This window comes from Chaetura pelagica, unplaced genomic scaffold (genome assembly GCF_000747805.2).
Source record: "Chaetura pelagica isolate M959 unplaced genomic scaffold, ChaPel_1.0 scaffold3, whole genome shotgun sequence".
Lineage (NCBI taxonomy): Eukaryota > Metazoa > Chordata > Aves > Apodiformes > Apodidae > Chaetura > Chaetura pelagica.
Genome location: NW_009952974.1, coordinates 90,733 through 118,421, shown reverse-complemented (window position 1 = coordinate 118,421; position 27,689 = coordinate 90,733). Strand labels below are relative to the sequence as shown.

At 43.2% G+C, this 27,689-nt stretch overlaps 5 protein-coding genes across 5 annotated transcripts in view; 3 read left to right on the top strand and 2 right to left on the bottom strand.

Moving 5' to 3' along the window:
* Positions 1-4,633, top strand: part of SCTR (secretin receptor) — a 31,443-nt gene extending 26,810 nt beyond the window's left edge. The window contains exon 14 of the mRNA XM_009996019.1: positions 4,623-4,633. The gene's annotated coding sequence lies outside the window, so the exon portion shown is untranslated. The remainder of the gene's footprint in view (positions 1-4,622) is intronic.
* Positions 1-7,694, bottom strand: part of TMEM37 (transmembrane protein 37) — a 10,048-nt gene extending 2,354 nt beyond the window's left edge. The window contains exon 1 of the mRNA XM_009996204.1: positions 7,623-7,694. Within this exon, the coding sequence (XP_009994506.1) occupies positions 7,623-7,694 (72 nt within the window). The remainder of the gene's footprint in view (positions 1-7,622) is intronic.
* A 199-nt stretch (positions 7,695-7,893) lies between these two features.
* On the bottom strand, positions 7,894-9,074 carry DBI (diazepam binding inhibitor (GABA receptor modulator, acyl-CoA binding protein)). The gene is made up of 2 exons (XM_009996203.1): positions 8,960-9,074; positions 7,894-8,187 (listed from the first exon to the last, which is right to left on the bottom strand). The coding sequence occupies exons 1-2, from the start codon at positions 9,072-9,074 to the stop codon at positions 8,114-8,116; spliced, it is 189 nt and encodes a 62-aa protein (XP_009994505.1). The 3' UTR covers positions 7,894-8,113.
* A 1,397-nt stretch (positions 9,075-10,471) lies between these two features.
* Positions 10,472-11,740, top strand: LOC104387434 (collagen alpha-1(IX) chain-like). The gene is made up of 2 exons (XM_009996202.1): positions 10,472-10,499; positions 10,695-11,740. The coding sequence occupies exons 1-2, from the start codon at positions 10,472-10,474 to the stop codon at positions 11,738-11,740; spliced, it is 1,074 nt and encodes a 357-aa protein (XP_009994504.1).
* A 1,167-nt stretch (positions 11,741-12,907) lies between these two features.
* Positions 12,908-21,726, top strand: LOC104387294 (chromosome unknown open reading frame, human C2orf76). The gene is made up of 5 exons (XM_009996017.1): positions 12,908-13,040; positions 14,945-14,995; positions 18,198-18,235; positions 18,374-18,455; positions 21,545-21,726. The coding sequence occupies exons 1-5, from the start codon at positions 12,908-12,910 to the stop codon at positions 21,619-21,621; spliced, it is 381 nt and encodes a 126-aa protein (XP_009994319.1). The 3' UTR covers positions 21,622-21,726.
* Positions 21,727-27,689: the final 5,963 nt, after the last annotated feature.

The following is a 27,689-nucleotide window of genomic DNA, read 5'->3' as shown; positions in this document are numbered from 1 at the left end:
GCACAGCATCAGGCACAGGGCACAGCATCAGGCACAGGGCACAGCATCAGGCACAGAGCACAGCATCAGGCACAGGGCACAGCATCAGGCACAGAGCACAGCATCACGCACAGGGCACAGCAGCAGCTGGGTGCTGCCCTTTCCCTGCCGCTGCCTGCCCGTATCTGCTCCCGCTGCTTGGGTTCCCAAAGCCTCTCCAGCCCAGCTCTCCTCCCTGCCGGCTGTGGCCTCTCCCCTTGGGCTGTGTGCTCACTCTTATCTCTTACCCGGGTACTTAGCCTTAAGTATCTCTACCTGTTCCGTCAGCAAAAAACATCTCTGCTCATAAAGTTTTATGTCCTTGCTCTTTTTCTCACTCCTGTTTTGCCATCTTTTTTTTTTTTTTGTTGTTGTTTTAATTTTTGTTTGCAGGGGTGTGTGTGTGTTTCAGAAACAGCTTTAAAAAAAGCCCAAGGAAGTTGAGTTTTGCTGTGCCATCAAAACCTCTTGTTTTACTGCCAAATTGTGATTTTGATTCCAGCAGAGAGGTCTGCAGTGACTCCACAGGCTCCAGTGGATGTGCTCCTCAGGTCGTGGTTCCTGGACCTCCCTCCTGCAAAGCAGGGTCAGAGTTTGACCATTCCTTTTCTAGCCAGAGGGAGCTGGAAGGATCTCCTTCTTCACCATGGGGTGGTAGAAGTTATCATAACTTTACCCTTCCAACTGCTTCCATTTCTGAAAAAGTCAGCTGTCCATATAGATTGTCTCATTATTTTAGTATCTATGCAGTGTTATGAGGGCTTTCTCTTTCCTTTAAAAACACATAGATCAGCTATGATTTGCCTGGAGGTATTTTCTGGAACACTATTTCTCAAAAGAGTGAGTGTTCTGAACAACATGTTTACTTCAGTTTTCATATTTCACATTTTAATGATACATTCTGACCCTTCTCTCTTCCTGCAAAATCTTTTGTTCATCTGTTTCTCTTCAAAGCTGTATATGTTATTAAATTTCTATCCAACACTGAATTGGGATTTTCTGCTTTTGCAACATGGCAAATTTTTGCAAGGTCTGTTGTTAAAAGTTCATTTGTGGTCTGCCACATTTGGGTTTTTTTCTAAATGTGTTATCCAAGCTGGCAGACTAGATGCTTGCCACATCTCTTTCATTTCAGGCTCATCAGATGGTAGTTTTATGAACATCCTGGGCTATATATTCCATAGGTTAAAGTATTTATGTATTCCAGTGTTCAGGCTGATCCCAGGCATTTGCTGTTAAACCCTTCTAGTTCTAAGTTCCAAAGTTAACAATATTTATGTATTTTTGGCTCAAAATCACAAGCAGGCCATCTTGTCTCATTTGCTACATGACAAATGCAGGCCCAGGCCAGACAAAATACACACCAATGCTTATCTGGCAGAAACCTCACATGACTTAGGCTTTTCGTAACACAGCCTCAATCCTGCAAAGCATTAGGCAATTTGGCTCCCATTTAGCAACTTAAAGCACCTTTAAAACACATAAGTCATCCTAATGACTTCAGCAATTTAGAAAAAAATAATTTTTAATTGAGAGGTGTGTCCTTCTGAACACGATAATATTTTTCTGTAGAAGCCTTTGGCAAGGCTCACATGAGTAAACATGTGCACAAATGTAGAATGAGGAGTAGTGATTTTGGAAAGAAAAACTACTCCACATCATACTTCAAGCAGACACAGTTACCTGCCAAGCTGATTCTGTTGAGAAAAAGGATGGTGGTTTTGCAAAACTGCTTTAACATTTTGTATTTAAATGACCTAAATAGAAAATATAAATCAGAATTAAACTTGCCCTGTAATTAATATCAGACTTACTCTTTACTCAAATAATAGTGTTAATGAAACAGTTACTAATAGTTTATAAGCTCTTTGTTTCTGCCATTGCTTGGTACATTCTGTATGAAGCCTGCTAGAACTCTGCACCTTTTTCAAGTGAAAAAATGACTTTATCTTCACTCTCTCATAACAAACAAGCCAAATATATTTTCTGTCTTTTCAAGATAAGAGGATTGAAGAAAAAATGGTGGGAAAAGGCCTCAACATTATTATTTCTGAAAATTGTATGTGAAAACAGCATTTTACAATAAAAAGAGCTCAGTACTTTAAAAGGAAAATAGGTTTTTTTTTTTCCCAAAGAATGTTACCTACACAGTAACAACATGGTAAATGACCTTTAAAGCACTTCAGATGTATTTTTGGTTCAGCTGTGTTACTGTAGAGTTCTTGGTATATTGCCAGTTTAATTATTTTGTTTAGAAAGTCTCTTTTCTCTATTGTTTCAAGAGGGTATTTCACATCCTATCCCTGGAGAGAAAGTTTTCAGGGAAATGTGTTCATAAATAATGGAAATTACCAGGGCCTGTTGTAAAACATGGAAATAGTTTAATCTGGTTCATTTAAAACCATGAGAAGTTAAAAAATGAAGAATCTGCTCCAGCTTTTCTCCTGCAGAAACCCAGAGAAGGCTCACAAGTGAAGTCTGAGAGTCACAAGGGCTCAGGGAGCAGTTACCCAATGAAGTATTTCATTTCAAGGTAAAGCAGAACAGAAGTGACTGAGTCACCACCAGTAAAAGTTCATCTAATCTCGAAGTTAGTTATTTCTGTACATGCATTTCTCTGTTGCATACAATTCTGATGAAGTATTAATTCTTGTCATAGAAACTGATCTGGCCAAACACTTAAAGCCTCATGTTTGCCAGGTCCATGTTTCAAGGTGTCTTTCAGACAAGTTGACTTGATTTTGGAGACAAATAGATATTCAGTATTTTACAGACTGAGACTTTGGGAGATTCCTAAGGCCTGTTATAAGGGGTCAAATAATTTTATTTGTACCTTCCCCAAAATGTGAGCAACTGTCTCATCTCATTGTTCTTTTGCAGGTTTGTTTTCTGGCAGTAGACTGAAAATCCAAATTGAAGAAGCTGCCTTCAGCTCAGGCTGGAGTCAGCCTTGCTGGGCTGAAAGAGCTTCTGGAATGGGGCAAAGAGTCAGCAAGTTGCTGGCAAGCTGCTCAAGAGCAGCAGCTTCTGGGAACGCAGTGTCATCCTCAGTGATTGATGTGACCTCCAGGCAGGAACATAAGGGGGTGTGGGCTGCCCTAAGGCAGGCAAAGCATGGACCAGCCCCTTGTCACAACCGTTTCAGCTCATGATTTTCCTCCCACGGCTGCAGGGTGCTGGAGCTGAGCAGGCAGCCTCATCCCCAGCATGTAAGAGATGCAGTTAAGAGCCTGGAAAGTACACAACTCCTGGGCCAGATGGTTTTGCTTTGCCTCCCACCTGGACCCCTCTGGTACCACTGGAAGGCAGGCTGTTCCCCCAGAGGGGGCTACCAGGTGTCCCTTCAGCCCCAGGCTCTGCCACACTCTGCTGGATCTGAGGGAGGGATCTGGGCTGCTGGACATGGCAATACCCAGAACCAAGGTCTGGGATCCAGTTGCTCATCCAAATCAAAGGGTACCTGTTGAGGCACTCAGAGCTGGGTTAGAAACATGCTGTTAATATGCCAATTCATTACAGTCACTTTACCCCTCAAGCAAACTAAGTCTGAAAAGAGAGACTTTAAGCAGAAGGACAGGCTTAAAGGAATACATGTTGTATCCTGGTAAGAACGTTTTTCACTTCTGATCAGTTTCTGGATCTACCTCAGCATCACTCTGCTGAGACCCAACACTGGGTGCTGGCTCATTCTGCTTTGGCTTGAGCCCTTTTCAGGACTCTGACAATAGTTACACTGTCTTAGGAGAGACCTCAAACTATTTACACCTGTCCATTGTGACAAACTGATGCTTTGAAATACACATTCAATATAGGAAATAAAACTTTAGCCCTTTCAGCACTACTAGAAAAATTTGTGTCCACATTTCAATATTATGTAAGCTGGGGGAAATACGATTCAGTTTCTCAGCTGTTATGTATGTTTCTTCTCTCAGTAAAAACTCAGATCAACGCAGCTAAATACTCAGATTCAAAATACCAAGTACTTTAAATGGGTGAGCTCACCTTTCAGATTCAGAACTTATCCAAATGAGCAGTGTTTGTCAGGAGGAGATGGCTTACCACTATCTCAGCCTTTTGGGGAACACAGTACAAGTCAGTGCCTTGTACGCTTTGCTGGAGACAAACAAGGTGTTTCCCTGGCTGTGTTAGCCCAAGTAGTGTCATTTTCATCCTTTCCAGAGTATGGAATCATCTGAGGCAATCTGGGATTGCAAAGAGAACAAGCTCCTGGCTTAGGAACAATTAGCCAGAGAGATCATATAATACCCCAGTGCACCAGGGCTTTGGGCTCTTTTACATTAACAGTAAGAGCTCCTCATTGCAGGGGCAGTAACTAGAGCTAAAGTAACCCTTGCTAACCTAAGGGCTGGAAGGCATTTGTTGAGCCACTGATTCCACATCCAGGCAGTTTTTCATGTCACCTTTCATAAGCTTATCAAGCTCCAGGAATTTTGGCCAGCTGTTCCTCCCCAGACCCATATTCATTAAAGTGATTGTATTTTTTAATGGCTTCTCCATTATTCAGTCTAAAGTACGGGATGTCTTTCAAACACTAGAGGAAAGACATATTACATGATTTTGAAAACAACTCTGTACATCTTCAGGCACTCTTGAGACAGCAAAGATTTAGATTCCACTAAAACTACAGTGGATGGTGGGATGGTTTTAAGAGATGACAGTTTGGAAGACTGCATAACCCTTTTTGGGTGACAGTTGTGGTATTTATGAACCTATCCAAGCCAAAATGCATTTTCTTTTTTGTCTATCCCAATCTATAATCAATCCCACATGATAGCTCAGTCACCCCGAAGTGGTGTTGCCCAATGTTGTTTGCTCTGAATACTCAGGGGGGCAGAGCAAATAATTTAAACAACAGCAAACACAACTGTCACTTATTTTTAGCAGTATCATCAGGGTCAAATAAGTTCAAAGGTTAAAATACTTGCGTTGTGAAACAAGATCCCTCCAGCTGAGGACTGAAGAATTTTGAGAGAAACACAGTTGCACACTGCAGTGAGGCTCAGAGTGCTTTTTAGTCAAACAGAAAACAACTTTGTAGGGTCAAAAAATCTGTGATGGGCCTTAAGCAGCACTCTGGTACTGATTTGTTAAATCTGTGCTAGGGGTGTTGCACCTTCCCATTTGTTTGTTCAGAGCAAGCAAAAGCTACAAGAAAAAAAACAACACAAGGGAAGAAACATCCTCTTTCCAGCTTATCTCTAATTGCACCGGGTGCCAATCAACTAGTTTCTCTGTGCAAGAACAAATAGTAGAAGGGCGATAGAAGGAACACTGTCTTATCACACATGCAAGTTAACATTCATTATTGCCATATCAAAGTCCAGATTCCATCCTGCATGCTCTGCACACTCAGCACAGATCTGAGTGCACATGTGCCAGCTGGCCTCTGACCTCCTGCATGTTGGGCTTGTTTCAGAGCACGTCTTTTCCCTCTGCAAGCGCTGCAAGGACCAGGATGTCACTGGCCTTCCTTTGATCTCATACAGAGGAAACAGCAGCAACTCCCTGAAGGGGTGTCAGAACAATTCCATTTTGCAGCATGGCCCAGCCATCAAAAGCATCCGTTCCTCCATCAAGAGTACCTTATTGCAGACAGAGCAATGGCTCTGAAGTTATGTTTTGGTTTGAGGCTTGCTGCTTGTTTCAAATCTCAAGGGTGTATAGCTGGTTGTCTATTTTTACCACTTTACTAGTTTAATAACAGCAATTCACTCTACCTACAAGTCTGTTTGCAGCTGTCCTTAGACCACCATTGTCCTAGCATCACTACTGCCAAAGTGTTACATATGCAGCCCAGGAGTCTCATCCCGCACACCAGGAAGCACTAGGCTATCAGTAAGTCAGCACCACTTCCAGACAGCCCAACATCCCCTGCATTTACAGACACTGACCCTGCTGTAAACAACCAGCCCCCCAATCCAGCTCAGTCTTTTTCAACATGCTTTCTCCAGTGGTAGTACCCACACTTAATAGCTGTGCAGGCAACTTTGGTGCTGCTGCTTCTCCTCACCAACACTGTGCACAGACATCAGTACTTCTGTTTCCACCTTAGTGCCTTCTGCACAGTCTCTTACTGTATAGCTCTTACATCCACAACTTGAATTTTCAGCTTACTCCTGAGATGCACAGCTGATTGCCAAAGAGCAGATTCATTGCCAAGAAACAAGCTAAGCAGGAAGACTACTGATGTTACTTTCCCAAGGAAAGCAAAGCTGTAAGCAGGAAGAAGGTGTTACTAGGGTAAAAATAAATTACCCAAATAAAGACATCCAAGGTAGAGATCCCAATCACTTGTACAGACTGGCAAACATCATTATTTGAACAAGGCTAGGTATAAAAGCCTGGCCAAGACCAAGTCCTCCCTGGGATATGCACTGTGTACATAGGGATGTTTTCCTAATGCCAGACAGGTATGAGGAAGATAAGCAGCACTGTAACAGTTAGCTAAAGTCTCATAGGAAAATAAAGCCAAATGAGGTCTAGGATATAGAACCTGACAGAATCCAATTCCACTGCTTTAGGAGTCAAAAATTCTGAAAACACCTGCTTTGACAAAATGTTAGTAAAGTACAGCATGCTCACAGGGCTTCAGCTTCCAGCAAACACAAGCACAAGAGCTACACCCTGCTACAGGAAGGCAGAATGCTCCAAGGATGACCAGCTTCTTAAAACACAGCTATGAAGATGGAGATGGCTGCAGAATTCAGGGTTGGCAAAGAGCTAACAACATTTCTTGTACTAAACATCTGCTCTTATCCCTCTGTAATTAACACAATTTCAAATAACTATGAGAGGAGAGGTAAAAAAGCCAAATGCTTATGTTACTGACATAGAAGAATAAGAAAGAAAAAGAAGGAACAACCTTTTTCCATATGAGAACAGGGAACAAACCCTTTGTCCTAACCCATTTTGAAGGGTGAACAAGTAGCTTCAGGAGCATTTCCCATTAAAAGTAGCAAAGGGGGAAGTTAAAACTTTTGAAACCACGTGAGGTAAAGTTTTCTCCATCTCTCACCAGTGACCTGATAAAATGTAAGTTAGATAATACACACAGCAAAGCCCATGTAACTTAGTACAGAATTACATATTTACCAAGCCAGGTATGTGATGACAGGTTACACCCCTATGTATTTCTGTACATTAATTGCTATCTGAAGACTGTTTATTCAAAGTCCTCACCTGTTCAGATGCTAACCAGTACAGCAGGAGTTAGAATTCCTTATTCCCATATCAGGTTGTGACTTCATTCTCAAATACTCCATACAGGAATAGTCCAATGCCACATTTTAAAAGTACAGTCTGTCTTTCCAGCATCAGCAATTCTAACAGTCTATACTTGGCAGACTAAACCAGGTAAAAGCCAGCTAGAGATGGTCCCAACTACGGCCTTTGTAATAGAATTTTTGCTGTTCACTGCAAGTCTTCCTATTTGAACAGTCTTGTCAATATTAAGCCAGTATTTGCCTTATCTCCAGAAGCATGACATGGCTGGGGAGAAACATAACCAAGAAGCATTCTATGAAAGATGATTTGACAACCATTGACCAAGCTTCTGAAAGCCCCAGGCAACAAATATCAAGCACCTTGCTCTTAGCATACACATCGTTCGACCTAGCCTCGTCACGGTGCTCCTGCTTTTGTGGGTTGCCACGCATCTACAGAAGCCAGGAGGTAAAATAGTATCAGACACCAGCGGGTTGGTTCAGACGCAAGTCCGCGTGGCACAAACACAGATCCCTGAGCCCCCTCTAGTGGCACCAGGACCGGCCTTACCAAGCGGGGACCGACAGCGGCCACACAGTGGGGAAGGTGGGAGCCCAGAATTACCTCCAAGGGATGACCACCACAACAGCCAAATACCAAATGCACTTTAATGAGTTCCAGATTTTGTTCCCAGAAGGAATTTATAACGTGTCAGTACATTAGGCGAGTACACAGCTTCTCCCAAACTAAAGGCATGAGGAGAACTGACTATCATATAGTAGGCATTAAAAATTACTCTTCGCAACCAGTTTTCAACAGTATTAGAAATAAGGCATATTTCAGGTGTGCAAATGGCTGCTACAGCCAGTCCTCAGATGCCATATTTGCTCTTTAGTTCTTCAACTTTTGCTATGTAAGCTTTCATTGCATCTTCTTTGGACATTCCTGAAAAACAGAACACAGGAAGCAGTCAGATACCTCCTGCAGATGATGACACCTTTTGCATGGAAGTCACAGTCCCTTGCAAGCTACAGCACACAGCAGCACACTACCCCAGAGCAAAGGAGCCAAAGAAGGTCACCTGGCTGTGAACAGAGCATTAAAGCTTTGAACAAATGCATTCAGCAGTCATGGGACAAGAGAGTTCTGAAGCAAAGTTACACTAGTATAAACAGCAACTAAACACTGTCTTAGCTCTATTAATGCTGCTCACCATTATCACAGGAAAGCTTTCAAACGACTTAGACTGCACTTAGATGTTGTTCTAACATCCTTAAAGCACCAGAAAAATTAAATTGGCATAGATTAGACCACTTGTGTGACTCCTCGTTTAAAGCAGAGAGCCCAGTTGCATCTTCCAGCTAGGAAAGCTTTAGAAGGAACACAACGACTGGAGGGAAAGTTCAATCTCTGGAGTACTAGGCTGGGGCCTGGAAAAGAGAAATTGAGGTTTCTGCCGCTGCTACAAATCTCCTTTCTGCAACAACTTAAGCCAGCTGAGCATTTTGCACCTTAATTCCCTTTCACACAAGCTACATTCTTCAGGTTTCCTTATGCCTTGCAGAGGTAATGAAAAGTAAGAATTATCACGGCATTCTGAACTCCTAGAACTCTTGTCTTAAAAGGCAACACTAGGCAACAATCTTTCTTGCTGAACCACGTATGATTTCCTGACTAGTTTGCCTGTGGTTTTATTATTTTTAAAGCAGATCCTTACCTTTCAGTGCATTCCAGGCATCCCACTTTGCTTTGCCTTTGAAGTCCAGCATGCCAGGGCGGTCTGAGGGAGACAGGATAAGCAGCAGAATTAGTTTCTGTAGTCTGGTTGCCATTAATACCTACCTTCTCCTCAGGGCTATTTAGCTGGTAAGATACAATGTTACTTACAAAGCTGTAGCCAGGGGAGCACTTCAAGGGAACACCTTGGAATGCTACTGGTGGCAACAGATATTCTCCCAAGTTGCCTTAAGACAAAAGCATAATTTCAGCAGAAGAGCACCACGTAGTGCTACTGGTTTTATCACGCTTTCTGAAGAGACTGCAGTCACATGGCAGCTGTCCAACTAAAGCACAGCAGCTCTAAAATAAAGCAGAAGTGCCCCAAGGTCCATTACAAACGAAGCCCCGAAAACAACTGCTAGTAGTGTACAGCTTAGAACTCATTGTCATAAAATTAATGGCATGTTTCTAACATGCAGCTCTTCATTTGTTCTGCCAGCTAGGGGGATGAGCTCTGACTTCTAACTCACTTCATTGCAGGCTATGTTGTGGCCAGAGAAGGAGTTAATGAGATATGGGTGTATTATATGGTTATGCTTCATGTAGAGTCCCCTCCGGGTTTTTACTTCCTCCTAGGAAGACAATGCTTTGGATTAGCAAATGGAACTAGACAGTAGCCTGTAAATGAGCCAAAGAAATACCCTTGTTGCTCACATGGCAACATGAGCTGCAGAGCTAGCTGGCACTTCCACCCAACACAAAGCCCTATTAGCTCACTCTTAAATGAATTGCTTTTCTAGCCAGCTACTGCTCTGAATGAATGCAGCAACTTACAGAAACGTTGGTCTATTAACAGCTAAACAGCACTATTTCACCTTGGTAAACAGTAATAAAGCCAAGGTCCAGCCACACCAAAAGGACTGTAACTTAAAGCCAAAGTCAGTTCTTGGGAAGAAGAGACTGCAAATGACCATACTTAACATTACCTGTACATTTCACAGCCAACTGGGAATTCAAGCAACACCATACAAGTGTCATTAGCAACTGGGTCAGGAAGCCAGTGCTCGAAACAACTGACCTTTTTCCTTTCTAATTCCAGTTACTCAAGTGTTACACAAGGTCAAAGACATGCTTCATTTTAAGTGTTACTCCTAGGCTAAGCTGCCAGTGACAGAAGTGTAGGTAAAGAAGTAGCAGGAGAGATTTTGCATAATGTACCTGCAGAGATATTCCTGCTACAGTCCTTCCAACATTTGGTATTTAACTATAGCTCCTATAAAAGTTTTGTCCTGTTCCTTTTAGCTTTCCAATATTATTTTTAGCAGCCAATCTGGTTCAAAGAAACTGCCCCCCCTCCCAAGTATTGCAATTCCACACCAGTATAGTTTTGTCTTGCTGTTAAAGCCAGTTTGAGAAGTGTTTGTATTAAAGCAACATCCCTTGACCTAGGCAGCTACTTACTGATAGAGGTCTCAAAAAACCCCAAACCTAACATTTGCACAAAGCTAACATGAAGGATTCTCAGGCTGTTGCTACAAGTGATTTAGGCAGCTACAGCTGGGTTAACCTAAAACCCACAAGTTGCACAAGCCCTTATCAGGCCAGCTTATGCCTGCCCGCACATCAACCCATGCCAAGTGGGTACTGAGCCGTTTTTTGCAAGATTGCAGGAAGCGAGACACGCAATAGGGGAGAGGTTTTGCCTTCCCAAGTGCCTCCAGCCCCAGCCTGAGGCCGCAACTGCATCGTCCCCGCCCGCCGGGGCCCTGGCACGGGGGTGCGGGGCCTGAGGGGCCTGAAGGGCCCTGGCACGGGGGTGCGGGGCCTGAGGGGCCTGAAGGGCCCTGGCACGGGGGTGCGGGGCCTGAGGGGCCTGAAGGGCCCTGGCACGGGGGTGCGGGGCCTGAGGGGCCTGAAGGGCCCTGGCACGGGGGTGCGGGGCCTGAGGGGCCTGAAGGGCCCTGGCACGGGGGTGCGGGGCCTGAGGGGCCTGAAGGGCCCTGGCACGGGGGTGCGGGGCCTGAGGGGCCTGAAGGGCCCTGGCACGGGGGTGCGGGGCCTGAGGGGCCTGAAGGGCCCTGGCACGGGGGTGCGGGGCCTGAGGGGCCTGAAGGGCCCTGGCACGGGGGTGCGGGGCCTGAGGGGCCTGAAGGGCCCTGGCACGGGGGTGCGGGGCCTGAGGGGCCTGAAGGGCCCTGGCACGGGGGTGCGGGGCCTGAGGGGCCTGAAGGGCCCTGGCACGGGGGTGCGGGGCCTGAGGGGCCTGAAGGGCCCTGGCACGGGGGTGCGGGGCCTGAGGGGCCTGAAGGGCCCTGGCACGGGGGTGCGGGGCCTGAGGGGCCTGAAGGGCCCTGGCACGGGGGTGCGGGGCCTGAGGGGCCTGAAGGGCCCTGGCACGGGGGTGCGGGGCCTGAGGGGCCTGAAGGGCCCTGGCACGGGGGTGCGGGGCCTGAGGGGCCTGAAGGGCCCTGGCACGGGGGTGCGGGGCCTGAGGGGCCTGAAGGGCCCTGGCACGGGGGTGCGGGGCCTGAGGGGCCTGAAGGGCCCTGGCACGGGGGTGCGGGGCCTGAGGGGCCTGAAGGGCCCTGGCACGGGGGTGCGGGGCCTGAGGGGCCTGAAGGGCCCTGGCACGGGGGTGCGGGGCCTGAGGGGCCTGAAGGGCCCTGGCACGGGGGTGCGGGGCCTGAGGGGCCTGAAGGGCCCTGGCACGGGGGTGCGGGGCCTGAGGGGCCTGAAGGGCCCTGGCACGGGGGTGCGGGGCCTGAGGGGCCTGAGGTAGGATCAGCCGGCGGGGAACGGGACATCGGGCCGTGTCCCGGTGTGTGCGCTGCCCGGGCTGGGTCCCTGCAGGGCCCTGTGGCAGCAGGAGGTGAGCGGGGTCCTTGCCCCTTTGCTTCACCCCCCGCTGTGTCCTCCGGCCCGTCAGGAAAGCAGCTGTGGGACTCTTAAATGAAACGGGCAAAAATGCCGCACAAGCAGCACGCCCGCTGTCCCCCCCTTCCAGCAAAGGGATAAAGAGGTCAGAGAAGGCCCCGTGGGACTCGAAGGGGTGGCTGAAGCGGCTGCTGAGGGGCAGGAGGTGCCGAGGTTGTGCTCTGCCCCGGCTGGTGTGCTGGCCCCTGCTCGCGGCTGCAGCAGCTGTGGCAGTTCAATGTGTGACCAGAAAGCAAGGTTGTTGAGGAACAACCGGCACTGAGAACAGAGAGGATTGCCGAGGAAGGAAACAGCTCGTTTTCCTGTGAAGAGGAGGAACCCAACAGAACAACACAGGGACTTGTTTGAAGAGGGGCTGGGGTTGATAAGGCAGTTCCAGTGTGGGTTCTGCTCTCTGATAAAGCAGTATAAACCCTGTAGAGCCCTTCTAGAGACCTACTATTGTAACTTAAATCCCTTAATTATGTAGCAGTATACCAAGAGAATTATTTGCTGTATGTGGGGGAGGTTCTTCTTCTTCCTGTAGGAGGACTGTGTAGGAGCTTAGGCATTTTCCAGAGTATTATGCTCTCTACAATGTAAGTATATTAGAAAGGTTTCACTTCTGTTCACATTAGTACCTGCTTTTAAAGCACAATGTTACTCCCTCAGCAGGTAAAGTTTTCAGGTGCTTGAAACCCCAAAGATGTACTTGCATCTGTCCATACTGTTTTTGTGTGTTTAGCAGGGAGTCTGCTGCTGTGTTACACAACACAGGTACAAATGCTGGAATATTTGGGGTGTGGTATGAATAATCTCCTATGTAATCATGTTTGTTTTGAGATCTTACTATTGTTTCTGCATAAATGCTAAAAGGGAAGTCCTGAAAGACATGAAGCTATTGAATTTCTTGCTGTGTTTTAGTCTTTGAATGAGGCCTCCCTGCCCTTTGTTTTCTCACTGTGTTGGTACACAGAGGAGAGGCAATAATTCCTCTCTGTGATGTTTCCCAGGTTATTCAGAATCAATTCTCATGTCAGCAGAAAGCTCAACAGTCACGGTTCGTCTTGTCCGCTCCTTTGAACACCGGAACTTCAGACCCGTGGTGTATCATGGAGTTAACTTGGATCAGACAGTCAAGCAGTTCATCACTTTTGTGCAGAAGGGTGAGGGTCCGTTGTCTTAGTCGTTTGCTTCAGTCCCTTGTATTGCTGTCCCTGCACAAGAAAGTGGGGGGGAGCAAGTAAATGGGAATTCTGTGGCTTGGGCCGAGATGCCTGATTTGTGTTTCCATCCCTGTTCTTCTCCCTTGGATGAGAGGCCTGGAGTTAATAAGAGCTTCCATAGTCAGTATGCCATGCCAAAATTGGTATAGACTGCTCCCCCAGCCCAAATCCCCATCTCTGGTTAAAAAGAAAGGGCATTGCTGCATTTGGCTTTGTGCCTTAGGCTCTTCGAGTGGTGCTGTCAGGCAGCTATTCAAAAATTAATAGAATTAAACTGAAAGAATTCAGAGAGCCTTTGATCCTCAGGAACTACACCAGTATGTGGAATGTGGGAATGCAAGTCGTGTTTGCGGTTTCTGAGAAGAGAGGATCTTAAAAAATTGGTTTTGACACCAGGAGCTCCCACTGTGCATGGTTGCTTCTGGGTTTCTGTCTCCATCTTGAGCTTTGTGGTGCAGATTTACTCATCTATGGGCTTGATGGTTGAAAGCCTGGTTGAAAGCGACAGTGTATCTGAAAGTTAATTAATGTAGACCATCCTACGCAGCGACTTGGTTGTTAGGGTGTTACCCTGATCTCACAGGTGTATTTCTACACACTGCACTGGAGACATTCAAAGGGTGCAGAGTAACTGCATTTCTTTTTGCATGAAGTCAGCTTGAACAAGTCTTGAGCTGTTACAGCTGATAACATTTGAGCAAGTCCTAGAATGTTGCCCTGGGCCTCACAGCTGTATTGTGTTTCCAGGCCTCCAGACAGTGATAGGCATGGCAAGATCTTGGGATGCTTTTGGAAATCTACAAGCACTTTCAGAACATATGGTACAGCTGCAGTTACAAAGCATAAAATAAAAAAGCAGTGCTAAGAAACTTGCTTTTGATGTGTGCAGTATTGCAGCTTGCTGTTATTTGAGACAAAGCTAGTGTCTTGAGCAAGACTTTGTGGAACCCCCTTCCACAGATGGATGGTTAGTGGTCCAAAAGGAGCCATATTACTTCCTTTAATCTGTTTTGAAGGTCAGGTTTGAGATACTGTTTATTGGTGAAATTATGGTTTCAACCACCTTGCTGCCAAGCACCCCACAAGTGGCTGGGCCTTCCAAGGCCCTGGTTAAATCCCTGGGTGTCACTGGGGACACTGGTGCCAGGGAAGGTATTTTTGTTCTTGCAGTTGCCTATGGGATGTGTCCTCCGTGTGGCTAAAGAGGTTAAACTGGAAAAGGTTGCCCAGAGAGGGGATAGATGCCCTATCACTGGAAACATTCAAGGTCAGGTTGGACAGAGCTCTGAGCAACGTGGTCTAGTTGAAGACCCTAGTTGAAGATGTCCCTGCTCACTGTAGGGGGTCGGACTAGATGACCTTTAAAGGTCCCTTCCAACCCTAACCATTCTATGGTTCTAAATAGTTAATTTTCTACAGTTTGAGCTGGTTGGCATGGCTGTGTTCAGTGAACAGGTCAGTTATGAGTGACAGTTGTCAGCTGTTTGTATAAGATAGAGAGAGATGCTGTGCAAACCATTAACAGGATGTTGCTGGCAGATTTCTGAAGGCTCAGACTCCTGTGATCATATCCTAGTTGCATTCATGCACTCTCCTCATGGGTCCTTTTGTTCAGAGGGACTTCATGCTCCAGTGAAGTTAATCAGATAACAGAGTAAATACAGAATCTGAGCCCAAAGGTTGTGTTTTAGTATTTAATGCTCAAACAAATCTCCTGTATTGTGGGTTTATTTTCATGTAAAAGATGTCCAAGGTACATGCACAAAATAATGGAAAGTAAAAAAATGGAAATACATAAAAAATCCACAAAACTTTGTTTTAACATGGTGCCTTTATTTTAATAGATGTGCCTTCAAGAACAGGACTTCCTCCTCCTTTCAGGAATTACAAGTATGGTATGTGGTTTTTTTCTTGTTTTAATTCCTGTAAGATGCAGACATAATGTTTTATGCCAGTTTCTATATAATTTAGAAGACAACTGCTGTAGAATACTCATGCTGGTGACTGTGCCTGCCCAAATTTTCTTGAACACTTTTAAATATGCTTTAAAAAGAAAGAGCCTGGTGTGACATTTAGAATGATTTTACCCTCTCATGTAAAGCTGTGTTTATATTTCCTTTTTGTGAAGACTGGCATGAACATGTGCAATTCATCTGTTTGGGATAGAATATAATTTCAAAATAGAATAAATAACAAACTCCAGGAAAGGAAGTGAATTTGGATGTCAGTAACATATCTTTTCCTAAACTTGGCAATTCTGAAAATTCCCTTGGAATTTTGCTGCAAGTGATCCTCTGTCTCTCATTTCTTGGAGTTGACAAACTCCTTCCTCTACAGTGATTCAAAGAATTGAATGAGGAATCTATTTAATAGATTCATACCATATGAATGGTAATAAAGTCTTTGCCTATTAAAAAAAAAAAAAGCCAAGCATTTCACTCTGTGTTCTTGCTGATGATGAAACAGATTGTGCAGAATGAAAGCAGAAAAAAAAATTAGGGATTAAGATTTACAGTGATAAAGACTGAAACATAACAATTTTAAAAAAATGTATTGGTTAAGCTGTTAACAGTTACCTAACTTACATGCCCTTCCCCCTAATATCTAGGTGAGGGCCTCCTGTAGAGGATGGCTGCTGCCAGCTGTGTTCCTGGACATGCCTGTCCCTGCTGCTAGTTCTTTCATCATTGAGAGCATCGGTGTATTCTTTTTCCAAGGCAAATGTGGCTGAGCACCTGATTGTGCTGTGTAGGACTGAGCCTAGCGTGGGCGAAAAACACTTTGGAGCTTTATTAAAACCTGTTAGACCAGTTAAGTGGGGGCCTAATGTTAGTGGGATGGTGCAAGCTATATGGAAATTTTCACAGGGAAAAATGCAAGTCCCTCACCTTCCCCCTTCTGCTGTGAATCATCCAGGTTCAGGTTCTTGGCACCTCTTGTGTGCTCTGCTGTCTTTCCTGTATTTTATTGATGAAAGGACACTGAGACTTCTTACTGAGAATCAGATTTTTCCTTCTGCTTTGTTTGCCAGTGCCAGAACTCTCAGTTGGACCTGGCTGTCTCTCACATTGCTCCTGTTTCAGCTTCCTCCTCTGCAGAGCCCAGCACCACTGTGGTCTCTCAACATCATATGTGATACCATTACACTTATCTTTTTGGCTCGGTGCTTTAACTTGCATCTCAAAGCTTTATGACTTTCATTTTCTCTTAATTTCTTTGTACACATCATTCTTGTCCTTGGTAGAGAACTCTTTTCAACCAATCTTCTCATCTTTCTACCCTGTCATTGCCACCTTTTCACTGATGATGACAGCCTGGGTGCCAACTTGTCTCATAAGCTCCTTCTCTTTTTTTTCCATGCATGTGGAGCAATGTGATAGATGCTTCACAGAATCAGACTTAGAAAGTGATTTCTTGCCTGTTGCCACAAGAAGTTCCATTATCACAAAAGGAAAGGTAAAAATCTGGGAATATGTTGAAGTGGGACTGAAGTGGGATGAAATAGGAATGGTAATTGAGAGGACATAAGGCTTTTTTTCTTAGCCTATGTGAACAGGCTGTAGTTTTGTCCATGTAACAGTTAGGGAAGCCATTTAATAGCTCAGATAAGGACATGGTGAACTGCTGGATGCCAGTGGTGGAGCCAGCGGAAGTAAAATGGAGACAATAGTTCAGAGAATGACTGGGCAAAGAGTAGGAAAAAGGGGATGTGACCAAGTAGGTGGAGAAGCTTAAAACTGACAGGCAGAGGCAGGACTGTATTTGTTGTGGTAGAAAGGTTTTGTGATTGCAATATGGTTTTGCTGTGGTTGCTCGGTCTTTTTGCACTGCTTGTGTGGAAGATGGATGTGGGAACTGCAATTTCACATGTGTCTTGCTTCTAATGCTGCAGTTATTACAGCATGCTAAGACTGCCTTTTCACTGACCTCTGTGGGAATACAGAGTGGTTTTAGCCTTCTGTAATGTTTTAAATAAAATGTTCAGAATGGGCCAGAGTGGTATGGAAGCAAGTTTCTGAATAGGAAAGTGATCTCTGTTCTTCTGAATACCTGAATACTTGCTTTTGATAGTTTGAAAGTTGTTTTAGCCTATATTTAACTTCCTTGTATCCTTCTCTTACTAGACTACTTCAACGTGTAGTGTTCAGTTAATGCCCAAAAGCAAAGCAAGGCAGAAAAGAGTAGGCAAACGGAAGTGGGTTTTGCTTTTTTTGCTGGGATTGATGCATTAATCTGAATTTGCCCAAACACACAACCTTTGGAATTTGATGTTGTTGGTTTTGAACATTTTTTTGTTTGCTTGTTGTTACTTTTTTCTTTCTTTTGTTTTGGTTTTTAGCATGGCCATCCTCTGACTTCCAGTCCTTCTGGGTCTTTGCACTCATCTGGTTGCTTTAGTTACCACATTATTTACACCAGTTTTCCCCTTCTGATAACAAAGCCCTGTGCCACATTGCCAGAGGAAAGAAGTATTTCTTCTTTTGTATAGCATAATTTGTTAAAGTGCTACACAGCACAAACATATCAGAGATAAATATTACTGAAGGTGGTGCAGCATTAAAAAGAGGGGGGGCTGTATGTGTTAATGGAAAATGGACTTGCTGAACAAAATTTTGGCATGGGTGCTCCTTTCATGAGAAGGAAAATTTCAAGGAATGGTCTGAAGTGCTCAGGTTACTGTGTGTTTATCACTCACTGCCTATCAACTTAACTGTAGTAGTTGACAGTGCATAAATGCTGTTTGTCCTTCCCCAGCTGCATGTGTGAAATCTGTTAGGTTAAAACACCCTCACTGGCATTTGAATTGATGTGTTTTGACTGGCAATGGGGATGGTCATTTATGAGTTACTGTCATTCAGGAAGCAGACAGAAGCCCAATAGGATGTGGTACCTTACTGTTGGAATGACTGGTTTAAGACTGTAGCTGCAGGACTGGGAAGTTACAATGTTTTCTCCTCTTCTGGACTGAAGACACAAAGTTGTTAATAGACGATTTTGAACCTTACCCCTTTCTTTGTCTCCTCTTCCCAAGATACAGCTTTCAGTGTTACCTGCCTATTCAGTCTTATTTTAGGAAAACATTGTGTTTTCTTTCAGATACCATGAAGATCATTCACCAAGCACACAAATCTAAGGTATGATTATTAGTTGTATTCATCCCCTCTTACATGCTTTAATGCAGGCAGATCTCTGCACTTCCAAGCAAGGCTGGGGCAGAATCAGTCAGTAAATCCTTACCTCTTATCTTTCTATTCTGGTTCTCTGATTTGTAGACTGGTGAACTTGTAGTGAGTTTGGAAGATGATGAGAAACTGATTTTGAAGGAAGACAGTACACTGAAAGCAGCTGGAGTAGGTAGGAGCACATTTATATTGACTGAAGGTGCTGTTCATTGTGGTTGTCATTAAACTGATAACTGGCTGATTATGTTTGGATAGCCTGCTGAAAAGTAAATGCTATTCCTGATGCTCTTTACACTACTCGATAATTATTCAGGGAAGAAGGGGGGATAATGTGCATTCAAATCATTGGACTGAGGGCAGCAGGTATCTGCACTCCAAATATTCAGAATGCAAATTGTGATTTTTAGAGGGTATGCTTATAATTCTACTGAGAGTAATTTTAAATGATTGACAGATAGGTTATTAGTACCATGTCTGCTTAGTCTTATCAGTAACATTTAAACTGATGTTTTGGTTAGAAATGTAAGTAGTGGAACCAGCGTGGAATAATGAAATAAGATTAGATTTGTTTAATGTGCAGCACAGAGTGCCTGATAGCCAGTTTGCTCAGGAAAGCTCCAGCAGTATCATTTAGAGAATGTGCTGAAGATAGCAAAGACTTGAAACTTGACCTGATTTCTCACATTTTGACAGGGGACTACATATAGGGCATGTCTTTTGGTGATAATGTAAAGAAATGTCTGTCATGATAAAATTGATGGTCCCTGGCTGTCCTTTGGGCTTCTCATAAATGTGGCTGAATGACTTTGTGGCAGCAGGGTACTTAAGGGATGTAGTTTCATTCCACCTTGATATGGACATTTGCTCATTTGAATCTGATTTGCCTAGCTGGAGTGCATAACTGCCTGGCTCTAAGTGCAGGGGTGTCACAGAGAAAGCTCCCTCCTGCTCCTCATGCCCTCTGATTGCTCCCCAGCTAGTGAATGGGAATTCTTTCTCCTTGGTTTCTCGGCCCTTTTGTTTCTTGCCATTTACTTTCTGATTTTAAGTGATTTGGGATGTCTCTTTGATGTTTTTCTCTGTGGTACACTGCAAGTGGCTTCAGTGTGCCTTTCCTAAAGGTTTTTGGGTGTTCCTATAATATTAATTGATAGTTATTCTCTGGCTGTTTGTACCAAATTGGGTCTTCTTATCTGGAGGAAAAAAAAAAAAGATACCTGAGGAAGGAGGATTACCAGCACTGAATTCTTACAGGGTTGTAATTTAGTTAGCAGAAGATGCATCTAAGCATTATTTTTACCTGCCTAAGGCATAAGATACAACACAGTTCAGGAGAGGGACTGGTGACAGTGCCAGATGCTGGATTAGAAATTAGATTGCCCATAGCTGCCTTCTTTCAAAAAGGTATTGATAAATACTGGTATTTATTATCCATCTTTGAAACTAAGTGTGTAGCTCCAGCAGTGTAATACTTAGATGTGATCTCAAAAAAGATGTCAAAATATCAGAGTAAATGTTATAGTGAAAGAAAATTGGAATAGACCAGCCTGTTTTCTGTCTCTGTACAAAGAGAGGGGTGGCTTATTCAGGGCAGAAAACAATTTAAAGCTGCTTTAAATTTCTTTTTTCAGAATAACAGCATATAGTCATTAGTATGTAGTGAGTATTTGTGATAGAAAAGAAAACCTCTTGCTTTGTAAAATGCAGCCTGCCATTATGCCATTTTGATTTTTGATATGGATCATTTTGATGGCTATCAGTGTATCTTGAGATGAAAATTAGCTAAGTTAGGAGTGGGGGTCTTTGTAGTAAAATTTTGAAGATTTTACTTCTTCAACAAGAAACGGGAAAGTATAAACCAAGGAAGTGAAGTATGACAGCATATGCCACTAGTCCTCATTTTGTCAAATTTCATTTAAATCAGTAAGAAGATTTGAAATCTCCTATTGACATGTTACATTTTTCCAATATCTAGTCTGGACAAGATTTACTAGAATAAACCAGAGAATTTCTGTAAGAAAATGTGTGAAATTCTGAGACACACAGAACACTTTTTCTAAGCTGCAGTTCATTGCCCTTGGCACTTTACAGGGTTGGGTAGAGAGTTATAAATTATGAGGCCATTAGATAAGTATCCTCGGGAAAGCCTCTGTGGTAGTGATTATTATTACAGTTATTATCTAGTCAGCAAAGTTAATGTTTGCCTATTTTGTGGGTTTTTTTTGTAAAGCAGAGTGTATATTAATAAAATATTCAGTGCTCGTTGCAAAGTCTTGTCTGTTTTCTAGTTGAGATTCTAAAACACCTTCTGCCTTTTTTTTTTTTCAAGACAGGCAGGACTTCATTAACTTCAGGTTTAATTTAAAAAACGAATGTGGAACTTATTGGCTCAGCACCTTAAAGAATTCCATGTTTAATAATTGTGAAGGCTTTCCATCAGATTTGTCTCTGTTCTGAATTAGTAATGTTGCTGACTTATTGTTTTAGAAGAGGAAGTCCTTGACCTACTGGGTTGCAAGAATTGTGACTGCTCTGAACCTTTGTGGGTCCTTTAGCTCTGCCATATCCCCTGTGAATAATTAGAGGTATTTGAAGGTATTGCTGGAGAAGCCAATTTGTGTCTTTCACTTTGCATATTGTTGAAGCCTCATGAATTAACCATCAGCAGGGCAAAAAAATTAACTTCTTCAGACACATATTTTGATGGGTCATGAGGGAGAATGTAAAGTGATCTGTAAAATATTCTACTGATCCTCTAAGTATTAACTGATTATACCTACAGGCAAATTTAATGGAAAAAAATAGATTCTTTTTCCCTTCCCTAACAGAAAAATGCACTCAAAAAAAAAGAAGATAAAAATCATGCTTCATTATTTTTCTAGCATTTGAGGGTGATAGAAATGCAATCACTTAATTTGCTGAATGCTTATACAAACAATTCTGAAGGCTGTGTTAAATCTTGTGGGCTCTTGTGTACATATTGACTTCTATATATTCAGGATCCTGGTTTTTGGTATGGTGTTTCTTTTTTATTTTGGGGTTTTTTTGGTTTGGTTTTTTTTTTGTGAACAAGGTTGAATGAGGTCTTTAATACTGGAATCTTTTTTGCAAAAAACGTGAAGCGAGGGACAGGGAGTGTGTGTTGATTTATAATTGTCTTCCACCAAAAACTTGCCAGATGTCTTCTAAGATTCTAAATAGCTGCCTGTTGGGTGGTTCATTTACTGCTATGCTAAATATTGATTTTTTTATTCATTCTAGCAAATGAGACTGAATTAGCATTCTTCTGTGAGGAAGATTACAGAAACTACAAAGCTAATCCTGTTTCTGCCTGGTGAAGATCCCAAGAGATTGTTTTGTTTTCCCATACCTCTTGTAAATTTTCCTTATTCTGCTTAATGAGATTTTTCTTAAAGATCAATAAATCCTAGAGGATTGCTTTGCAAACAGTGTGGTTTCCTTCCTATAGAAATTAGCTTCCATCAATATGCTAAGACTGAGATGATGGAAAACTGGGGACCATAAGTGACCTTTTTCTTTCTCCCATTTCTTTTTGCTTTGCTTGCCTCTTAGGATGCAGGCAGTGTAATGTGACCTGTGACACATGTTCTTGGTGTGACCCTACAGCAGACATTAGCTGCACATGGAGATTATAGAATGCACAGGGACATGCCATCACAGCACTAACTTCTGATGAAAATAGAAACACTTCATGACCAAATCACTGGGTATTTCTTAGAGTGCTGGAGAAGAGAATCTCTCTGTTTCAAGGCATAGCTTCTCACATTTTATGTTTGGTCTCTTTTGTAAATGTGCAAACTGGCAAGTGTTTCATACTCTACACTAGTGAATGCTTCCTTTATACTCACTTCCAGCCCTCTTTAGCATGCTGAAAGGGGCAAAGACTGTTGGAAGGCTTTTGTGTTCCAGGACCAGCTCTCCTGTTTCTTGCTTTACTTCATGGAGACACCTTCATGTGAGAGTTAGCAGCCTGAATTCTGCCAGGACATCAGTGTGCCTATGTAGGAATTGGGCATTTTTCCAAATGTAGTGAAGGCTCATGGTTTCAGTTGTGAGAATAAAGCCTAAATGATTTTTTTGTGAGGAGAGGCCCAGTCTGTGAGCCACATGTCTTCAAGATTGGAATTGATTTTTATTTCCAAGAGCTGAATACTCTCTTGCTGTATGTTAGTTTTTGGTAGTTCCTGGCTTTCCTACTATATTAACCAAATTAAGAATAAGAAAAAATAATCACACATCCAATAAAGTACCTTGAGATAGATACTGTTTAAGAAACTGCTTTTTAGGGGGTACCAAGAGGGACACTGCCTTTAAACCCGTCTTCACTGAAATGGAAGCTATGCTGGCTCTCTGCCTTAGCCTGCTTTTGGGGCATAGGCTCTGCTAAATCAAATGGGACCTCATGTGCAATTGCTTCAGACCCATGCATTTACCCTCAACTCTGGGTGACAGCTGACAGCACCATTTCCACAAGAGACTTTCCAGAGAAATAAGCTTACTGTTTCCTAGAGCTTTGATGATTTTTTTATATTGACATGTGATAGTGAAAGCAGATGTGTGATTTCCAAAGTATCTAAATAAAAGTTCTCTTTACTTTAGATGTAGGGCCAAAGATTGTTCCCACCTCATTTTCTTCATCCTTCCTGACAACTCTCTGGTTTACACTGGTTTTGGTAGCTGGTGTTACTCACCAACAGCTTCACTTCAAACAGAGTTCTATTGTCTTGTGAGAGTAGTCTGCCACTTTGTCATCTGTGATTAAAAGGGTAATTGTGTCTTTATCTTGTAAAGAAGAGTCCTGTTGCCCTTGAATTCACCTGTGTTTGTTCTCTTGGGATTTAGGTGCCTGTATGTATGCTCTGATGAATTAGTGGGGAGAATTTATCATTTGCCTCCTCTTCCTGTCTAGGCCACCTTTCTGTTGCTGGTACCTGCTCCCCAGACATGGACCCATATCTCAGCTACCTTCTTACACAGTCATATTTGCAGGTTAATCTAGCTAGTAGGAGTTTGTGCTCATCCTCTCAGACAGTTTAAGCTAATGCATTGCACTCTAGAGTATACCAGCTGTGTTCAGCCAAATTTGCAATAATGAAGGTAACTTTGTAAGAAGTAGATGACATACCAAAGAGATCAATGTCTCAGACTGGCCTCCCAAGGCATCTAGATAATGTCTGTCAGCATACTCGGACTCTCAGACTGAGCAAACACTGTCATTCTTTTCCTCCTGTTCTGTGGATTTGAATTTGGTCTCTGGCCCTTAGAGATATATTTGGATTGGTTTTATGATCCCTTTTCTGTAAGCCATTTGTGTTTGAAAGAGTCACCAAAATGTAACTGTCCTTTCTGGGCTAGTACAGTTACAAACAGTCAGTGCCACGTTGAGTGTGGCACAGTGAAAGAGCAATTCTTACAGCATTGAGGAGAAAATGAGAAATGCTTTAATGCAAATATTCAAGAACTATGTGAGCGGAACTCCAGATTAGCTTCTCTTTCCAAGGGAAGAGTTAAACTGCTGCTTTGTGAGCTCAGTTAGCTCTGGCAGTGGCACTTCCTTGGCTCCTTTCTGCAGCAGCACAGTAGAGCCTTTTGTAATGTTCTCAATGGCCATACTTGTAAATTGGATTCTTCCTCAAGTGTTTTTCTAATGTGTTGTGGTTTCTTTATTTGGACCTTTAATAATGCTTCATACAAATAAATCCCACAACAACTGTAGATAATAACAGAGAACTTTTTTAAGATAGATGCTGTTCCAACAATTTTCAGTGGGCTATGGTACAGCTGAGCATCAAAGTGGGTTTGATTCCAGGATTGTTGAGTACTGAATGAAATCTGTGAACACTGGCTAATAAATTACAAAAGACTGAGGTGTCTGGTAACTCATATAGCTTTGCTAGTGTTTTTAGACATCATGGGGCTAATAAGGATTAAGCTTTCAGTATGAAGTCCTTGGAGTCTTTAACCAGCCTCTTTTTTTAAAATAAAAGGACAGCATCCAGAGTGGCTGCTGAAGTAAGATACAACTTCTGTGTTACAGCACTGTAGCAGGGAAGGGCAGTCAAACTGGAAGCCAGAGGTGACTGGGAGGCTTGAATGTTTCTTAGAGAAAAACACTTCAGAGAGTCTGGAATTTTGGTTGGGAGTTGTGGGAGAATAGCTACTAAAGAAAAAGAGAGGAAATTGGGAAAGGAATTATGGAAGAAAAGGTAACAATATAACTGAATAAACATCAAAGATCTTGCATCCAGCACTCTTGGCACAGAAGTACTGAAGCAGTTCTGCTTTTTACAGCACTAAAGGTATGAAAATGGTGCAAAAAATGGTCCATTCCAATATTTTTTTTTAATTGAACTTATAAACTGATGGAATAGGCATCTTTTTTTTTTTTTAATTCTGCCTTGCCACATTATACTTCATGCAGCATTTTTTGTGTATTTTTCTGTCTAGAGGTAATTATGTTTCCTCTTGGAGAAGCAAGAGCTAAGAAAACTGCTGACATGCATAATAAAGTTTAACGTTGACACCAACAGCATGAAGGAGTCCTCAAAGATCTGATATGCTCTTTTGGGAACTGCTTTATCTGATGTAAACATTCTGTCTTAAGGTTGATCCAGAGATAAGTTGCAATCTGTGGTGTTTCTCTTGCATTCTCTGGGAGTACTCAGCACATGTACTTAAAAAACGTGCTTACAAGTAACAGTCCAAGAGTTACCACAGCCACGAGAGGCCATCTGTGGGTCCTGTCCTTGGAATCTAATAGCCACAGAAGTCCTGAGTGTCCAGAGATCAGGATGATCCAGAACATGCGAGACTTGTTCTTGGTTTCTTATGACTGATAGGATCCTGACTTCAGACATCACAAATGCTTCAGCCAAGTACACACTTTTGCTTATTGAACAGTTTGGACTAAGCTCAGTTTTGCTGGTAGGAACCTGAACCTCCTTCCATGGCTTTCTTTTTGTAGTACTACTTGGCACAGATTTGCAAATGATTAATGAATCAAGCAACGATGCCCAGTAGACAACTTTGCTGCTTTTCTTATTATCAGGATGTTGACTTTTCCCTACTACCTACTTGAATATTGAGTTAGAGAAACAGACACACCTTTTCATGTTTTCCCAGCCACTTCCCTTTGCTTCTTCCTGCCCCTTCTCTTTAATGGTTAGGTTTGCACCTCAGCTGATTTGCAATAGCAGCGTTTCCTGTGGCAGTGAATAGATTTATTTATTTTTTTTAATTCATGAATAAAATGCTTTGAAATAAAGAGGAGAGACCTTTTCTACACTGTTGCTAATAGTGCACAACAAAGAATCCTTTCTTGCTCTACAGGAGGATTTTCATAGGACAGCACTGTCAACTGGTCAGTGGAAACAAAAATGTTGTTATCATAATGCTTTGTATCTTGAAATGAAACAGGAGAAGTTACATCAGGGGTGAGAAAAAATGCAGCAAAAAGCCAAAACCTATTGCCATAAACTGTCTTTGTCTGTAGAGAAAGCCACCAGATGTCAGCACAGCCTGTTCTTTCATTCTCCAGAACCTGTGTAAGCCAAGAAATATGCAATGTTTATGAAAAAAAAAACAGGCTGGATTTAGCCTGCAAGGTCTGTACTAGGGCTCTTGTGATGAAAGCTGAATCCTTTCTTGCAGAAAGTATTTCTTTTTATATTAAAATCAAAAAGCAGCAAATTGAACCGGTATCAGTGCTTAAATTCCTGTTGTTAGAGAGCATCCTTTGCAGAGCCAGTTCTAGCGTATCTAAATGTTTGCATGTGGTGAGGAGGCATTTGCAGAACATTCATTTGAAGAATTGTCTGGAAAAGATCAGTGTTCATTTGCTGAGGTTTTGTAAAGTAGACCTTTAAGTATGCCTGTTTTGTTTTTAAGCACAAGGAAAACCACCCAGAACAGGCACACATGCAATGCAGAGCAAAACATCTTCAGCAACACAGCTGAAACACACAACAAATGTATTCCCTGTGCTTCTGCCCCTAACGTCCTGGTATTTCTTCCTTGTAGTGCAGGGGCTGGAGGACCTGGCACTGCCTTCTCTGGGCCACGCTTTCTGAGCTGTGTTGAGCTGAGCTGGGACACGAGTTTCAGAGCCCAAGCCTAAGTGGTGTGCACAGCTTTATGCTGTCACTCATATAAGTGTGCATAGGTGCTGCTTGGTTAAGTGGGTAAATGTGAATTGTTGCACAGGGACAAGGTGTGATGGAGCTTTCTGCTGAGATTCCTGAGCTTTTCTTGCAGCAGCTTGCAGGTGCCAGGGAGACTCATAGAGGGAGAAGTTAAGTGGCAGGTAGAGCCTGGAGGACCTGAATTCTTCCTTCTGTTTTCGGCTGCTTCTTTAGTTCCTTTCTTCTGGCCTCGTGGCACTGGTGTCATGCTAGGGGTTTGCCACAGCTTGGTGTGTGGGAGAACTGCTTATTGATTCCCAGCTCCCAGTGTCACCCTCAAACACTAGTCACAGTCGGGGGGCGATACAGGGGAGGTTGCAGCTGTGCAGGCTGGTGCTGCCTCCCTGTGTGCGTGCGGGCAGCAGCCTGGTGGTGCAGGTGGGTTGAGAGGTGGTGTTCTCCCTTCTCTGCCTTCTGCACAGCACCTGGTTATGCTTTGCTCAGGGACCAGGACCTTGTCTTGAAGCACAGCATGCCTGGCAGGTAGCTGGGAGCTGAGGTGGGTGTCTGGGCTGGTGATGCAGTGGGGAAGAGGATGGGACATAAAGCTTTCATCTTCCTGTAGACATGGTGGTTTTGATCAGATATGGATCGTACCTTTTCTTTGCTAGCATCCCCTCTGATAGCAGTGGATTCTTTCCTTTGTAGTGGGTCAAAACCAGCTAGGCACAAGACTGGGAGTTTCAACTGGTAGTGAATACATTTGAGAGCTCAGTATGACAGATTAATATAAGAATTTACATTTGTATGTCTATTTCTGCTCTCTGGCAGGTGACTTACAGTGTTGTGTACCAGGAATGTCAGCATATACTGTAAGAACTGCTCCTGTCCACCCCCATTCTTGGGGAAGTTTAATTATGCTTTCTAACCTGAAGTCTAGGGAATATATCCTTTAAGGCCAGTTTGGGAAGCCCCTTTTCTTCAGTGAACTGAGATTTTTAAAATGGAAGGTATGGTGGAATCAGTCTGTTTTCACACTACTTTGAGGTCTCATCTTTGGCTCTATGCCTGTATTTGTGTCCATCCAACTGGAAGACATCACTTGGTTTTACAGTCAAAGCAGCAATCTAGAAATGAAAGCCTTATATCCTAGCAGTTAGTATGATGGCCATTTCTCCACACTTCCCTCCCAAATCAAATAAACATGGTTTTGCAGAAAGCAGACTTGAGTCTTGCACAGCAACTTTGTTTTCTAGAGCATCTGC